Below are 18,598 nucleotides of genomic sequence, written 5' to 3' on the forward strand. Positions count from 1 at the left end.
TTTAAATTTAGTTTTATCATCAATCTAGCTACTCCTCTAGATCTGGAGTCGATTTAAAAAAACACTTTAATACGACTTATATATTTCCCGTTTGAATGGTTTTACACTTGTAATTTTGGGGCCCTTTATAGCTTGTTGTTCGGTGTGAGCCAAGGCTCCGTGTTGAAGGCCGTACTTTAACCTATAATGGTTTACTTTTTAAATTGTTATTTGGATGGAGAGTTGTCTCATTGGCACTCACACCACATCTTCCTATATCTATTATAAGTACAATGTAAGTATACTGAATTGTTCATGATCCATGACTTACAACATGTACAATCAATGTTTTGCTATGTTGACAACAGATTTTCCCCCCTCACAAGAACCTTTACTTGAAGTTTGTATCTTTTCATGCATGTATAAAATATAAAAAGTAAAATAAAAGAACAGCTTTTAAGAGAGTTAAGTATAATTAGCACTCATTCAATGTACCACATCTTCCTATATTTATGAAATAACTTACTGTTTGGATTGGTTGGATAGATATAACCTGTCGTTGGCTGGGCGGTATTTCCGCTTACAACCACGCCTGTTGATCGACGACCACGTCTGCAGCATACACACACCAGTATTGTAATGAAAATGCCTAGTCCAACAAGGGCCCCAAGGGCTATTACCACAATTATTGGAGCTGATCTGAAAAAGATATATAAATTCACCATTTAACTATCATGAATTGTCGATAATTTAGTAATTTTAGGTGTTTCGGAGTATAATTAATCATTATGCCCGCGTCACACTGTCCCGATTTTAACGCCGATGACAATACGATTATGGAAATTTTCAAAATCGGGACTGATCGTATCCAGATCGGGCTATTCGTAATGCCATCTTTAACCATCGTAGAACCATCGGCCGCTTTTTCTAGCCTTCGGGGCTAACTTCGGAAAGGGTTCTTAATTTTTTAACATGTTAAAAAATCCCCGAAGGTGCGTCCGATGTTGAGGGATCGTATTGAGTTCGTATCACCATCCTCACCATCGTAATGTCACCGGGAATGCATCTTTGAACATCGTATTGCATTCAAGTTTCCATCGTTTCCATCGGGCAGTTTTGACATTACGATGTCTACACGAATGAATCACGAAGCTACCCGAAGGTCTTACGATGGCAACACGACTTCGTGAAGACCTCGTAATCCCGTCGTGTTGCCATCAAATAAAAGTACGAAGGCGACAAGATGGAACTACGACGGCAATAAATCCAGCTAAATGTAAGTTATTTTCGCGCTAAAATACATTTAAATAGCCATGCGCGATATGCACTGGTCAGTCTAATACGACAGTTAAGAAAGACGTTCACAAAACATGGAGCTCATATAATATGATTCTATGAGAACAAGAACGACGACAGCGTTGTTTCTATTAATTCAAATGGAACAAAAAGAACAGCTATTACAGGCTCAGGATTTACTTTTACAAGTAAAATATTATTTTTTGTCAATTTTTCATATCAAGTAACATAATGAAAATCATGAAGGCGCCTCGTACACCAACACTGCAGGTACACGTATAGGGAAACCAACTTTATCTTCATTATTCTGATTTTTTATGTATCGTCTGAGTCGTTGTCACACGAATGTTTACTCCATAACCATTATTTTTTTCTATATGTCATATTTTGCCGCGTTTGTTGCTTTCCCCACATCCTTCCTTTTGTCTACTAGTATATTTTATGATCTTCCTGGAACGAGTTCTTTTTAAATAAAAGGGATCAAAGAACCAAATACCTTACCTTTAAGATAGATCAGTAAACATTGGCATAATAATGGGTGATTATTCAGACTAGTACACGCATTTTTCAGTTCAAACAGGGCAATGTAGAGCGTGGCATCCCCTCTTATGTAACATATTGGGGACAAATATGGACACTATATTTGTATATGACACATGCAGAAAATGGTAAATTAAATATGCATATTTGATACATATTTTTTTTTTTTTAGAAATCAGCAAAAACATTCAGTAACTGGAAATACCTTTAATATTGTCTTAAGAACGAGCAGGTAAAAAAATGAGCAACCAATTTCCTGTGTATTATGCTATATCAAGGAGAAAAAACAAGTCCGTCTGCAAGACCTTGACATTTGGCCTTGAACGTTAAAATGTCAGATCATTTATACAAGGAAGAACAATATATCAAATGTGGTTAAAATCTTTTGAAGCATATTGGTTTTAGAGTGTCCACAAGGGTGACATTGCCTTGTATTACAACTGCCACTGTGACCTTGAGCTTTGAACTTTAAAATCAATAGCGTTTAAGATATTCATAACGAGTAACACCATACAAAATTTTGAGCATTTTGGTTCTAGAGTGTCCATAACAATTTTATCTACACGCAACTTACATGTTGTAGGCGAGGGGATAATAAACTAAGTTTTATAAGAATTAGACAAAAAGATCACTTGTCCGCCATGCATGGCAGACTTGTACAAAAACTATATGTTGTCGAAATTCTGTTCGTATCATAAAAAAGTTCAAAACAGGAAGAACGCATTTTTAGGTCGTTTGTATACTTGTATTAATATGTACATAGTACATGTATTTTACCTTTGTTTATCCTGTTTAAAACGCTTGATGCCTTCGGCATATAATTTAAATGCATCGTAATCTGTACACGACGTCTTTTAGACATCGTATGGCCATCGCGCCATCATCGTTAGCCTTCGTAATCCATCGTGAAGCCTTTGTGATCCATCGTATAGGCTTCGGCTGAGATATGAAGCTTAAATACCCGTCTTCGGTTAACATTCGTATGTTCATCTTTTGCTATCGTATATAATTTTGGCACCATCGTATAGACTTCGTTATTCATCGTACTTGCTTCGGTCACTTTTTGGTATTTTAACGAGGTCGGGACCAACTTCGTGCGAACTTACAAATTTCGCATTCGGGTGTCCATCGTATATAAAAATCGGGACAGTGTGACGCGGGCATTACGCGCATACCTATATGTGTTCGATTCATGAACGGACAATTTCAACTCTAGAATTTTATTGACACTTCAGATACATTTTGTACATACATGTATAACATTTTATTTGTGAACTACAAAAAAGTAAAGGTACATGCAGTACCATGTCTATGCTTCTTTCAATGAGAGATTCATTGTGTGTACGCTACTATCCTTCTAGTTAGGGTAAATGTTTAGAAAAATCTCTAAACTGAATTCTAATGAATTTTGAAGTATTAGAAGGGAAACGATGTGTTTCTATTTGCGCAGGGTGGATGGCATCATGCATGTAAACTGAAATATGTATTTGACAATAACATCCAAATTATGAATGTTTTCTTTCTTTGTAGATACATCACCTTCTTGTACTTTCATAAATAAAATTTCATTTTGGAGAGCTGACATGATATGTGTACAATCAAGTATGCACAAAAAAACCCGGAAAAGACAGGGGAGGGGTAAACTATGATGTTATTGTACTGTGTACCTCCTTATAAATGACAAGTCTCCTTGTAGTGGAAAATAAAATTATGTTTCACCCCAAAACCTCAAAAAGGTTGCAAAGTTAGAATGCGGAAAACATGTGACAAACGGGAAGACAGAAATAAAAAAAATAAAAAATTTCAGACTTTACATTTTTTTGTGGTAAAAGTTTAGTTTCAAAAATGTGAAATGATATACCATTCTGAAAACAAACATCATAAACAACATCACATTGCTTTTTAAAGTCGAAAACAAATGATATTTTAAATTGATAAATTATGCATTGAAACAAACAGCAAGTGAACACAAAAACTAAAATATACTTTCGGAATTGAATATAGAATTTAATCTAATGGTTGTAATAGTGAATTTAATAATAATGAGTGAATGAGTAAACTATTTTTTTTGTAATCAAAGGCATTCATGGTCAGTTTTACAAATAACTTATGTATAAATAGTGTCATAAATAAATTATAATATACTTACATTGAGTACACACGGCTATAGACGTAATAACTATTGCTATAATAAGTACAGGAACTCCCGACCTGATCATAGCTGTAACTATAGTAGTATGTACAGTCGCTATAGGCATCCAAAACACCTACTAAAACATAAAAGTATAGTTATTTTAATTGTTAAAGTTTATTATGTTATGTTTTTACCTTTTGCCTTGGTGTTTTCAGATAGACCTAAGCAGTTTGGGTTCTGCTCATTGTTAAAGGCCGTACGTGGACTCTGTAAATACAGCTGTTTCTCAAACCACGCCTGTTTTGGGGAGATATGTAATATTCATGGACGACGTTTATCATTGATCAACACAAAACCGTTATATTATTATGTTTTTCACGATTTATATGATTTTCTAGCACAACATAGTTCCAAAAGTTTTAGCCTCTTTTCATTCGGCAGTAAAACTATAATCAATAATTTTCATGGAATCAAAATATATATCCTGGACCTACATTATAAAAAGCCTATAACTTGTTTTTTAGGATTGAAATTATTAAACAGAACAATATCAAGTCACATGTGTTGTATTACTAGTGTCAGTTAAAGCATTGTCTGAAAAGGATAACCGATTTGTTACGAAGTGCTTTCAATATTCCTTTCAACAGGTCAATATAACTGCACCTTACAACTAACTACAACAAATAATCTCATCTGTTTCCTAAAATAAACCAATACAACAACGAACAACTCATGGTGAAGAAAATCGGATTTGGAACAGGTTTCCGTGCATTTAAGACCTAAGTATCCAAGTTTTGTCTATCTAGAAAATATGTTGAACAACTAAGACACACACTAAAATAAACCACACAGTCCAGCTACAAAATGTACATGTACTTATAAATGATCACTAAATTGAACTAGGAAAAAAGACCTGCACCTTAATATAAAGTATGGTACAAATGTGATCATAGCTTCTACAAACAAAAGTCTACATATGTTTTCGTGTTTATGTGAACTCCATAAAATGCGTAGAAGATAGAAAACTCTATATATAGTTAAGAGAGTATTATAATATTCAAGTAAATATATAAATTTTCATATCAAAAGATTTAAAAGTGTAAGATACTACGCATTCAGTAAAATAAATAAAACATACAATGTACTAACCAAAAGACTGTAATATAACAAAGAATAGTAACATTTTCGTCCAACTTGATGGTTTAGTGTCCTTCAAAGTTAATTAATTAAAACAGATACTTGTTATAAGTGTACTTGTACGATAATAACACTTCCGATTTGGGTTTTTGAAAAATAAAGCGTATAATTATGTAGATATTATGTATCATCAATTTGTTTACTTTCCTGTTAAAAAATGACGTATTTAAACATGGAGACATAGAGGATATCGAGTCGGTGGGGTGTCATGCATGTGTGATATCTTTTACGGATGCCAACACGAGTTGGTTGTCCGTTATGAAGTATTCGTATTACAGATCTATGCTATCGTATATGTTCCGTATGTCGTAACCCATCCCGTTCCCTTTTCACAAATGTGACCTACTGAACTATACACCGGGTTTGTAATAACTTGAGTAACACGACGGGTGGCACACGTGTAACAGGATCTGCTAACACGAATTACAGAGAACCTGATACCACCCCCAATTTTTGATTGTGTTCGTGCTGCTTAGTCTTTAGTTTTCTATGGTGTGTCTTGTGTACTTTAATTTGTCTATAATATGTCTTTTTCTGTTTTAGTTATGTCAGTTTATTTTCAGTTTTACTGTTCCTATGGTATCTTTCGCCCCTCTTCAATGTATGTTTAATTTGGTAACGCAAAAGTTTTTTTTTACATTGACTTCTAAGGGACCGGGCAATATTTATTTGGGGGGGGGGGGGACCGGTGCAATTCATATTTCTCCCTTTATAAAAGTTTCTGTCCTTGCCTCTGGATATACCAAAAAAGTTTCTGTCCTATATGAACAATCTACTAAATAAGTATATGTCCTACCTAATCCATGAATAAATCAAACAGACTTTAACTTCATTTTTATCAGATTAACACAGATCAAATATATTAGTCTTGGAATTTGTCTGGAAATTTTAACTAATCTACTCCTTAAAGAAGGCAAATAATGGACTGTTCAATAATTATCAGATGGATTGGCCGGTGCATTTTTAATATTGTTTCATCAAAAAAGTTAATGCCCATCCTTTTTAAATTCTGAAAAAAAGAACTTGCCCATCTGAAAAAATCTATAATAAAGTCCTTTTCCCTCTAATACTATAAGACAATAAAAAATGATTTAGGTTCTAATTCTATTTTAAATTTTTAAATTTTTTATGTCTTGAAATCAAATAATTGACTTAGGTGTTAATACAAATTTTAAATCTGCTAGTTAGTTCCATATATATTGCGTGTATCAGAATCATACATTTTATTGTTTTTTTTTTAACCAGTAAGAATATACATGTACAGATATGATTTTATATGTGCAGCCTTAAATACAATATTGATTTAGAATAAAGGAAATAATTTAAATCAAGGGACAATAACTCTTGGACTAATAAACATATTCAATTTATCATTTGATGAATTACTAATTATTGTCCTAATAACAACTAGAGCATGTTTATAGTTCAAATACCAATGTCCCTTTATCTATTCTGCTTTTCAAAAAAGAAATTATGGTCTTTTTAAGCAAATATGGACAGACATGTTTTTTACTTTGATGCAGCATAATGCCATTGTTTGACTATTAATTAATCCCTTAGTTTTACAGCTAAACACCAAACTATCAAACATCTTAACATTCTGTAAGATTAATATATTATAAATGACATAGCTCTACAGTTATATGAAATCTAAGTTGATTTAAAAAGTTATAAAAAAATTCAAAGGTGACCATCTGAATTTTTAGCCATGGCGGCCATCTTGGTTGGTTTGGCGGGTCACGCCACACATTTTTTAAACTAGATACCCCAATGATGATTGTGGCCAAGTTTGGATTAATTTGGCCCAGTAGTTTCAGAGGAGAAGATTTTTGTAAAAGTTAACGACGACGACGACGACGACGACGACGACGGCGACGGACGACGAACGACGGACGCCAAGTGATGAGAAAAGCTCACTATGTTATATTAAGGTATATAGGAATTATTTTTTTGTGACAAGTGCCTGTGGGAAATCAGCAAAATACCAGCAACATAATCAAGGTATAAAAAAAAATTATAGATGAGAGCTGACCTACTTATTTGATTTTTCTAAAGAAGGAAAGCCTAAATTCACATGTTTAGTGTGTATTTCTTTACTACGCAGAAACTGTTTTCTTCCCTTCGTGTATGACCACATCCGACTGATTATGATCCCTCTTCCTGAATGTTAAAATGGAGTTATTATTTGTTTTGATAATTTTTTTATGTTACAGTGTTGATTTGTTTTATATAAATACGCAAGCAAAAGGTAGGAAATTATTTCGCAATGCAAAAGAGTCAGTTAGATTATATGCTATAACAATATCTTACAATACATATAGTTATAACGCAAACATCTTTATTTCAATTATTCATTAAGTTTTGTATATATGTCCGTCTGTCATTCATTTCGGATGTGATTTACTAGTAGATAAAAAAAGAAACATACATACAAGGCCAAATCATTATAATAAATATGCATAGGAATAATGGAATAATTGAAGTGCAATTATACATAAATTAAGACTGATTTGTGCATCAGAAAAGTATATAATTTAACAAGAAAATAGATATAGTATATAGTCATATTAAAATTGAAAGATAAAAAATAATGTCATACAATTGTGAAACCTCCAAGTCAAATAGACAAAATGATCTTTCTGCTTTAAAATGAATTATCAATAAGGAAACATTTTTTTTAAATCTCAGAATATGATCAAGATTCTTTGATAGAAAGTCATTCAATTTTCATTTCAATATAATGAAGTATTTTTAAGATGCTTGGGTAGCAATTTGAATAGAGAGAACATAATTTTATTAATGAAACATCTTCATTCTATACATTTATTGCCAAAGGGTAGCTTGTTTGAATGTAACCTACTTTACACAGTTCTCAAACGAGAGCTTACTTTGGAAGTATATTTATATTCGGTTATAGCTATATTAGCAGGGTTGATTTTTTTCTTAGGTATAACCTCAATTTACTCAATTTTCTTTGTAATATATATACTAGTAGTAACTTGGATATCGTTTTTGGGGACCTTATAGTTTGTTGTTTAGTGTGAGCCAATGCTCCGTGTTGAAGACCGTAATTCGGCCTATGATGGTTTACTTTTACGAAGAGTGACTTAGATGGAGAGTTTTCTTATTGGCACTCATACCACATCTTCTTATAATATTATGCTCATTATTAGTCATTGATATGATCTAATTATTCAAGTAGTTTACTTTGCAATTGCTACAAAGGTGATAAATTTTATTATATCCAGCCTCCTCCATTAATAACTACTGTTTCCTTTGAATCTTAAATAAGAAATAAGATAAAACAAAAGGTTTGCGTTATAACGCAAAGGTTTGCGTTATAACGCAAACATAGGAAGAAAAAAAAAAAAAAAAAATGTGTGGCGCTAATACGCTTCCGTATTAACATGAGGTAGAAACGGAATATGTAATATTCATTCAGTATAAAGATAAGCAGAAGTAACACAATGTAAAAGTGCACATTTATCAAGATTTAAGATGTAGTTGTTAAACGGAAATATTGTGGTAAATAAATGCAATATTACATGACTTAATTTAATTATATCCTAGTTTTCGTTTGAAGATGCCTAACGTCGCATCTATGACTGTTCGGTTCTGAGATAGAATAGTGAACAGAGTATGATGACATGTTTATCTTTGAATTTCTGTGAACAAGAAAGTAAATGGTGTCGGTCCAGCATTCATATCACATTAAAAAAGCCACGTTCCCGTTTTATTAAATTTTCTGAAAAACGTCTTCTCTGACGAAGACCATGGATTTTTTTCTGGACAAATTTTGTTGGCAACAAGTCGAAAACAATTTTTTTATTTCAATTTTAGTATTACACATAGTGGCAGCTGAGGGTCAAACAAACATTTTTCTTCCCTCGGGGTCAAAAACAAATTATTTTTTTCTGCAAAAACTGGAAACAAACTTTTTTTCCAAAAAAATCCATAGCCCCAAATTGGAATTATTAAATAGTTCCGTTTCTATTTTGAATTTTCTTTTTACTTATCACTCAAAAGATACCAGACATAAAGCAATGTTTCACATGTTCACACCTTTCTGCCAAAATCTTGAAATTGGTATTGTCAAAACTGTATGCAGTTACTAAAATTGACTGAAAGAGATTTCTTTATGATTTTTAATATTTTCTTGCTTGTCTTTTAGAGTCACAGGACATTATCTGTCAAATAAAATCCATATTCCGCTTGTTCTTGGCTACCTCCAGACTCAGTATGCTTGAATATGTTTACGTGAAACCTTACATATTTGACATTGTTGGTATTTTAAAAATAACATACTTTTCATATTATTTTGTACCTACATTTTTTTCAAGAGTTATTGAACTTTTCACGTTTTTAATATTGTCTCATTTTATGAAACATGTCTGAATCAAGCCATCTAAAAACAGATAGAAATATATCATGTTTGCAGATTTTCAAGAAAATGTGAGCAACGCAAGTGTTATCAACTACAACTATGACGGAAACACAACAATCACAAAAGTTGTATTAGGTGGACAGCATAATTTAATATTATGCACTGAATACATGTCATTGTGCAATGCTACGGAAGAACAGAAACATGCAATTAAAAGGAATTGTCATAAAGAAAATACCACGTGCACAATCTCAATGATCTTTCCAAACTCTAGTAGCTGTTTGTTTCATGATTTTGGAAATATATCGAATTCATATTCATGCACAGGTAAACAAATTTCATTTTGTTAATTTCAGCATGATATATGTGACCAAAAATATAATTCTGTTCTAATAGATCACTAGAACTGTAGCATGATAGTGCAATAATAGTACATCCAAAAGACATGATAGCAGATAAAGGAGTAATGCTGATATCGATCACCAAGCTCAAAATATGGTGCATTCAATCAAAGCTTTCAACATTTTTAGTTACACAGTGTTCAATTGTCCTAATACTTGAATTTATCGGATCAATTAACGTTCGCCTCACCCGATATGAATTTTATTGACCCGATAGATTCGGTATTAGGACAATTGAACACTGTATAACGAATTCATCCTGATTTACAAATACTATCTAATATATTTTCAACATCAAATTGAATTATTGTCAATAGCATTTTTCGATCTTATTTCAGTTGAAACACACATTGAATATATTTTTAACAGTTGTTGTTATTATTTCAAAATGATACTGTATTTTTTATTCAAAGATAGGTTGAGGACTTGTAAATTGTATATGCAGTCTCTCTTTTTAGCTCACCTGTCCAAAAAGGGCAAAGTGAGCTTATCTCATCACTTGGCGTCCGTCGTCCGTCGTCCGTCGTCGTCGTCGTCGTTAACTTTAACACAAATCTTCTCCTCTGAAACTACTGAGCCAAATTAAACCAAACTTGGCCACAATCATCATTGGGTTATTCAGTTTAAACAATGTGTGGCGTGACCCACAAAACCAACCAAGATGGCCACCATGGCTAAAAATAGAACATAGGGGTAAAATGCAGTTTTTGGCTTATAACTCAAAAACCAAAGCATATAGAGCAAATCTGACATTTAGTACTGTAAATTTGTTTATCAAGTCAAAATCTATCTGCCCTGAAATTTTCAGATAAATTGGACAACCAGTTGTTCGGTTGCTGCCCCTGAATTGGTAATTTCAAGGAAATTTTGCTGTTTTTGGTCATTATCTTGAATATTATTATAGATAGAGATAAACTGTAAACAGCAGTAATGGTCAGCAAAGTAACTTAAAGATTTACAAATAGGTCAACATGACCAAAATGGTCAGTTGACCCCTTTAGGAGTTATTGCCCTTTAAAGCCAATTTTAAACCATTTTTCGTAAATTTTATAAATCTTTTACAAAAATCTTCTCCTCTGAAACTGCTAGGCCAAATTAATCCAAACTTGGCCACAATCATAATTTGGGTATCTAGTTAACAAAAATGTGTGACGTGACCTGCCAAACCTACCAAGATGGCCGCCATGGCTAAAAAAAGAACATAAGAGTAAAATGCAGTTTTTGGCTTATAACTCAAAAACCAAAGCATATAGAGCAAATCTGAGAGCGGTAAATTTGTTTATCATGTCAAATTTTATCTGCCCTGAAATTTTCAGATGAATCAGACAACCCGTTGTTGGGTTCAGCCTCTGAATTGGTAATTTTAGGGAAATTTTGCTGTTTTTGGTTATTATCTTGAATATTATTATAGATAGAGATAAACTGTTTACAGCAATAATGTTCAGCAAAGTAACATTTACAAATAAGTCAACATGACCAAAATGGTCAGTTAACCACTTTAGGAGTAATTGCCCTTTAAAGTCAATTTTTAACCATTTTTCGTAAATTTTATAAATCTTTTCCAAAAATCTTCTCCTCTAAAACTGCTAGGCCAAATTAATCCAAACTTGGCCACAATCATCTTTGGGGTATCTTGTTTGAAAAATGTGTGGCGTGACCTGCCGAACCTACCAAGATGGCCGCCATGGCTAAAAATAGAACATATGGGGTAAAACGCAGTTTTTGGTTTATAACTGAAAAACCAATTTGAAAGCATTTAGAGCAAATCTGACAGGTCTAAATTGTTTGTTAGTTCATAATCTATCTGCCCCTGAAATTTTCAGATGAATCGGACAACCCGTTGTTGGGTTGCTGCCCCTGAATTGGTAATTTTAGGGAAATTTTGCTGTTTTTGGTCATTATCTTGAATATTATTATAGATAGAGATAAACTGTAACCAGCGATAATGTTCAACAAAGTAAGATTTACAAATAAGTCAACATGACCAAAATGGTCTGTTGACCCCCTAAGGAGTTATTGTCCTTTATAGTCAATTTTAAACAATTTTCATAAAATTTGTAAATTTTTACTAATATTTTCCACTGAAACTACTGGGCCAAGTTTATTATAGATAGTGATAATTGTAAGCAGCAAGAATGTTCAGTAAAGTAAGATGTACAAACACATCACCATCACCAAAACACAATTTTGTCATGAAACCATCTGCTTCCTTTGTTTAATATTCATATAGACCAAGGTGAGCGACACAGGCTCTTTAGAGCCTCAAGTTTGTTTATCTATGCTTTCATGTTATTCATATAATGATTATGACAATTTCTAGAATTTTAAGCTGAATCCATCAATAAACAGACTTTGTATTTGTAGGTTTTAATAATTATTTTCAGGTATGTACTTCAACTGACAAATCTATACGGCTTCATGGATGCTCAAAGATTTACCCACAATTCAACCTAACTAGGATAATGTTGGATCGAAAGTTCTACAATTGTTCAACTGTAAACTATGATTCACAAACCTCAAATATAACTATATTTATCATTATTGACAACTTAGACATTTGCACCTTCAATATTTCTGGGATGGTTTGGAAGGATCTAAAATGTGTTCAATCAAACATACTTATGGTTGAGTTTATATGTGAAGGTAATGAAATGAAAACACTAGTATTATAGTACTTTTAACATTGTTTATTTGTTGAATTGTTTTAAAAGAATCATTTCATCTTTGTAATTGCACATTGATGTATTTATTTATGATATATGTTTTCTGTAAACAATAGACAATTTGAATATTCGCTCATCAGAACATAATTGTTGGTCAAACTGAAGAGTACATCTCAAGAATATTCTAATTTGAAAACTTCGTCAAACTGCAAAAGACCTGTGTAGGTAAGAGTTATACACCGAGGGAAAGGTATGTCTTGATAATAAACCCCGTCGGCCGGAGGCCGTAGGGGTTTCTTATCCAGACATGCCGTATCCCGAGTTGTATAACTAACTTACACCCCATTCTAAACTCTATATTGTTAACATTGATTATCAAATGAAAAAAAAAACGATAGCATATATTTTATTGACAATATCAAACCATGATTTATAAGATTTTTTTGTTAATACATGAAAACCCACTAGTAACCTTTTTTGATTATCTTCGTTCACACTTTGACAAGTGAGTATGTTTTACCAATGTCAAGGTTGTTTTGCGTATTCCAAATAAATCCTTGGGTTGATATGGATCAGCAGTTCAAGGTTGACCGTATCGTGTATTCATATTAAAAACAAAAAATACGGCATGCTCCTTGTATGCAGTTGTCAATATGGAAGGGTATGAGACGGACGACATTTCTTAGTAAGCGTTGGATTTGGTAGATGAAACTAATTTAAAAGATAAAGGCAATATCATAACCCAAAGAACTTACCTGTATCAGTTTAATAAAGGTATTCATATTAACTATATTTTCTATCTTACGGTTTTATGGGGGGGGGGGGGGGGGGGGGGAGCCCCCTCTTCTCGAGAATGAATAATCATTCATATTCGGATCTACAAAGGGATACAAGTGTGTCTGCAATAGAAACCCGACTTCCAGGCACGCTCAGCATACAAAGATACAGATTTAATATTTCGTAACTCTCTTTTGCGGAAGAGGGGCTGATCCAGCTGGGGTTCCCAACTCAAAAGAAAGGAGTGGGGTTCAAATAAGTCAAATACATTGACTTTTTAAAGCTGGGCCAACCTGCGGAACCCCTACCCCGGATTGGCCACTGGATAACGGGGGGGGGGGGGGGGGTCGAGAGTTAGAATCCCCCCTTTTTTTTTATAATAGAAACATATGACTGGGATAAAAAAATATTACACTCAGCAAAGAAGTAATTGAAGGAATTTTTAAATTTAAAATAAATGCTTAATTTTTTTTCGCTATTGGAATTTCCTTAAATGTTTTTTTTAATATCTTGAAACAATTTGTAGTGAACACTAAGGAATTTCTTGTGTTCATGCTATTTAAAGAATAATCAATTTCGAATAACAATGGACTTTGTTTGCGGGATGTAGAAGCAGGGGTTTCCAGCGCTTGTCACAGCCTGTGGTCAAAATCCATTGTTATTCGTAACAATAGATCTTTTCAATTTACACGTGTTTCAAAAATAGAAACTATGAAGTATAACAATAGAGCTGGGGTGTAAACATAAATACTCCACTAGACAAAATAAGTGTCACCCCTTAAAACAAGAAATAAAAAATCATGCATAGTTTTACCAGACAAACAAAGGAGTTAAGTACAAATATATGTACATATGTATTGATGAAATAGTATTGAGTTTTAATATAATTAAACATTATTGCAATAATTTTAATGGAATTGAGAATGGAAATTGGTTATGTGTCAAAGGGACGACGACACGACCAAAAAGCTGATAATAACATAAGGCCACACATGAGTCTTCAACACAGTTAGGAAATACCGCATCCAGAGCCAGGCTTCATTTAATACCTACACAGAAATGTGTACAAAATGGACGTCTCATTGACACTCATATCAAATCTTCCTAAATATAGTCACACTTAAATCCAAAATATAAATAAACTGAAAAAAAAACCAAACAAACAAACAAGACTAACAAACGACATAGGTTCTTGAATTGGGAGAAGCACAACATGTGACTGAGTTAATCATGTTCAGCTAGTTGTTAACCCTCCCCTTTACATCTAGCTAATGTAGAATGAATAAACATAAATCAAAACACACAGTTACAATCAGTTTAAAATAAGTCCGAATCAGATGTTAGGATAGGTAACAAATAAAACTATGTAAAAAGGCAGTTTCTGACATGCCAGCTCAAGACATCAATTAAACTAATAGAAAGGTTGTAATTCATTCTTGTTCATATTGTAACATTGAAAAGAGGATTAATTATTATGAGTAGTATACAAGACATTGTTATTTTCACATATATAAATTTGGGGGAAAAAAGAAATGACTTTTTATTGGCTTATTGCAGGATTTGTGACAATTAACTGATTTTCCCAATGATTTCAGAGAGGGTTCCAGCTGTTTTATCAGATATTACACAGAAGAAAAAGGTTTCCATTGACATAGGTATACATAAAAAAACGGATAAACAAGTTACCGTCATATATTTATATGAAAATATATATGCGTTGACATATATTACTGTATTCAATTAATGTGGAAAGGATGTAATATTTTAATTTAATAGTATGGAAATTCAATTTTTTTTTTCATTATACACATACGATAAAGAAAAACAAATGCTAGTACATAATTTTAACAAATCTATTTCAGTGACCAGCATAAAGCATATTAAGTAATCCCAGGTATTGGAACATGAATATTTTAACAGATTCAGATTCAATATTTTATTAAAGTCTCACCACTTGTTTAACATTATACATTCCAATAAACATATAAAACATTTCATATACCATGACAAATTATATAAAATTGATAAAACATATTGTATATTAAAATAAACTGTAAAATATCATTAGCTTAAATACTAAGACATATACAAGTGCCTTTCTATTAAGTATTATAAGAGACTTATATTAAAGGAGTTATTATATACAAAAAATATACATTTTTAAACTACACATATCTAACATTTAAAATACATTTGTACATCATCAGCTATCTACAAATAAAAAAATTGCTCTTCTACATAAAATATTATAGCAGGTTTAGCAAATACCTGACATAGTTCTTCGTTTCTGAATAAAAATATAAACTTTTCGTCAATAGACATGTTAAAACATTGATCGTTATGTTTTACTGCTTCACTATACACTATATGTCGAAGCTCTGTATGTAAAGGACATAAAGTAAATACATGTTTTTCGTCTTCAATTTCATTTTTACACATAAAACAACATCTTTCATTTAATATTTTTTTCTCATAACGTCCAGTTTCTATTCTGAGTGGTGCAACACCACATCTAAATTTTGCATAATCACTTCTAAATTTTATAGACATATTTTGTTTTAAATATAACTCTGTACACTATTGAGATTTATATAGCTTAAAAGTATGAAGCTTGTCACCATTACTCTGTAACAAAATTTTTGTTTGCCATTCTACAATACATTTATTAAATAAAACATTTTCAATTTCTGGAACAATATTCTTATGCAGCACACAATCAATACTGGTATACCAATCAAGATTACAATCTTTTAGGTTTTTTTTTATGGCTCTATTAAACCAGTTTTCTTATTGCTTCCAGCATTTTTATGTGACCATTTGAACACTTTATAATTTATTCTGTCATTGGTCATCTTGACCAGTGCATGAAGACACATGCCCATTGCTTTACACTAGGTTGTCTCCAGCCTATGTCCTCGTTTATTGCATCATTTGGCGTACACTTGCCTACACCCATAAAAAAACCTGATAGCTCTGTTCTGGACAGAAAAGGAAATATACGCAAATTAATTGTTATCAAATTATAAAAGGAGGTCGACATTTACACAGATAATTGTACTTATTTAATGAATTGTTTTACAGGTGCAATCGTTGGTATGGTCGTCGATGTCGTGCTATTAGCTTGTCTGGTATTGATTAGTTGCCTAATCAGAAGGTAATTTCTTTTTGAATATTTTAAAGTTTTTAAATATCACGGTTCCAAGCATATCTCCATAATGCATATAGCTCTGAACTATTGTCCCGGTTTGATAGCACATTTGGTCGATGACATCATGGTCAGCTCTTCAAAGTGTCTATTCAACTTCAGTTTTTTAATATTCCATTATATCAAAAAACTGATTATACATTTATATTCCACCTGCGCTTCTGTTGGCCAGTAATTGTGATTACCAAATTGAAATAATGTGTATTTTTATAGAAAGGAGATATCACAAGGCGATACAGCCACAGTGTTTGTTTAGATATAATCTACACCATGCGTTTATATTAAGGGAACTATCACTTTGACAAAATCACATGAAATCAGCAAAAAAGCTTCTGAAATTTGTCTTATAGTAATCAAATCTTTCATTTCTACTACATACTAGGTTTTTCTTTAAAAATCATGCATGTTGTTGATACACAAAACTTATTTGAATTCTGATGATTTCTTTTGTTGCAGGTCAGGTTCGTGCAGAAAAGGTACAGAAAACCAAGAACCTGTCCCCAACAATAGGGATAATATTGTAAAACAAGGTGAAACTTTACCCAGTGTTAGTGATTGCAAAAATCAACGAAATATTAATTGCAATGGAACAAACAATAATAAAAATTCGAACATTTATGGCCGTGCAATAGAAGAGGTATGATATGGCAGTTTTGTTACCCCTTTGATTAAAAACATTGCAAAATATCATATATATTTATCACAAAATTTAAATGTTCAAATATTATCGTCATTTTCCATTATATATATATTTTACATTGCATTGTATCTTGCATTGCAATAATGTTTTAGATTTGTTGCTTGCAACATTTAAATATAAAAACCAATCCTTTTAAATCAACAATCAATTATAACTTGTAGTTAAGTCTTTCATAAGACCAAATTAAATCGAAAACTATGTGTAAAGTTATAAATTTTGTTTATAATGTCAATAGCAAAATGTTAATTAAGGTTTTACTGTCAACAGCTGTTGGTATATCTATAATAAAATGTCTTTATTACAACTATGTTATATTCATTTGCAATTTGACAAACTTTGAAAAAATACACCAATGATTCACACGTTATACAGTTATGTCTGCCTAATTTCTTGACCTACATCTAGAATTTGACAGAAAACTCTTTTCAAGCAAGACTAGTACAAAACCTTTCGAAAGATTTTTGTTCATCCTCAGAATGCATATGCATGTATAAGCGGTATATCGTTATATTATAGTATTGATAAACTATATCACGCATGCATATCGTCAATGATGAACACATTTCAAATATAAAATATTAAATTACTACAAAAGATACCACTTCCACATCGCACCTTGAAAAAGAATGATACAATTGTATATTTCCACGCTGTGTGAATTGAGACTAATCACCGGGGGATTTGTTTTAGCTACACGACGGGTGTCGTTTGTAAAGCAATTTTCATATTCATTCCTTTAACGAAAGTAACTTTCCTTAAGTCGCCATGTTTCGATACATAAAGTCAGCATAACGGTCACAAATACCATATTCGATTATTTATACGACTGCTAGTCTGTAGCAAAATGTTTGTGAATAATTTTTATATGTTTAGTTCATCACTTCGATTTATTAATGACACGATCTTTTACCAGACATTTGTGTAACGCATGGTTTGATTTGGTTAGTTTCTAATCTTAAAATACGTCATGTGAGACCTAGACACAGCTGCATACATTTGAAATGACGTTTTTACAGATGAAAAAAAGACATCCTTCTTATCTGGGACAGAGATGTACCTTTTTAAAGTAAAATATTAAAACTAACTGTAACATTCAGTAATTGTCAAAATGACCTGTTATTTTCAAGTTAACGTTGTGTACAATTTTGAAATTATTTATCCAATATCAACGAAAAAACATCTATCAAATTCAAAATATTGTAGTGATGCACACGAAAAACATAAAAAAATGTCAAGAGTTACATTTAAAATTACTGCAATTGTATTTACCGTAATGGCGATGAATACAATCAATAATTGTAAAGAGCAGACAATTCTGACGT

General features: G+C 32.2%; 2 protein-coding genes across 3 annotated transcripts; one reads left to right on the forward strand and one right to left on the reverse strand.

The window, feature by feature from the left end:
* Nucleotides 1-446: 446 nt before the first annotated feature.
* Nucleotides 447-5,255, reverse strand: LOC134725216 (uncharacterized). Of its 2 annotated transcripts, none has more exons than XM_063588861.1 (3): nucleotides 5,099-5,255; nucleotides 3,965-4,085; nucleotides 447-678 (listed from the first exon to the last, which is right to left on the reverse strand). In XM_063588861.1, exons 1-3 carry the CDS (start codon nucleotides 5,130-5,132, stop codon nucleotides 462-464), a joined length of 372 nt encoding a protein of 123 aa, XP_063444931.1. In that variant the 5' UTR covers nucleotides 5,133-5,255; the 3' UTR covers nucleotides 447-461. The 2 variants fall into 2 exon arrangements, with proteins under 2 accessions (XP_063444931.1, XP_063444932.1); XM_063588862.1 differs by having other exon boundaries at nucleotides 3,965-4,082; nucleotides 5,099-5,254.
* A 7,073-nt stretch (nucleotides 5,256-12,328) lies between these two features.
* On the forward strand, nucleotides 12,329-17,224 carry LOC134727104 (uncharacterized). The gene is made up of 4 exons (XM_063591488.1): nucleotides 12,329-12,574; nucleotides 14,967-15,026; nucleotides 16,453-16,525; nucleotides 17,033-17,224. The coding sequence occupies exons 1-4, from the start codon at nucleotides 12,394-12,396 to the stop codon at nucleotides 17,217-17,219; spliced, it is 501 nt and encodes a 166-aa protein (XP_063447558.1). The 5' UTR covers nucleotides 12,329-12,393; the 3' UTR covers nucleotides 17,220-17,224.
* Nucleotides 17,225-18,598: the final 1,374 nt, after the last annotated feature.

This window comes from Mytilus trossulus, chromosome 7 (assembly GCF_036588685.1).
Source record: "Mytilus trossulus isolate FHL-02 chromosome 7, PNRI_Mtr1.1.1.hap1, whole genome shotgun sequence".
NCBI lineage: Eukaryota > Metazoa > Mollusca > Bivalvia > Mytilida > Mytilidae > Mytilus > Mytilus trossulus.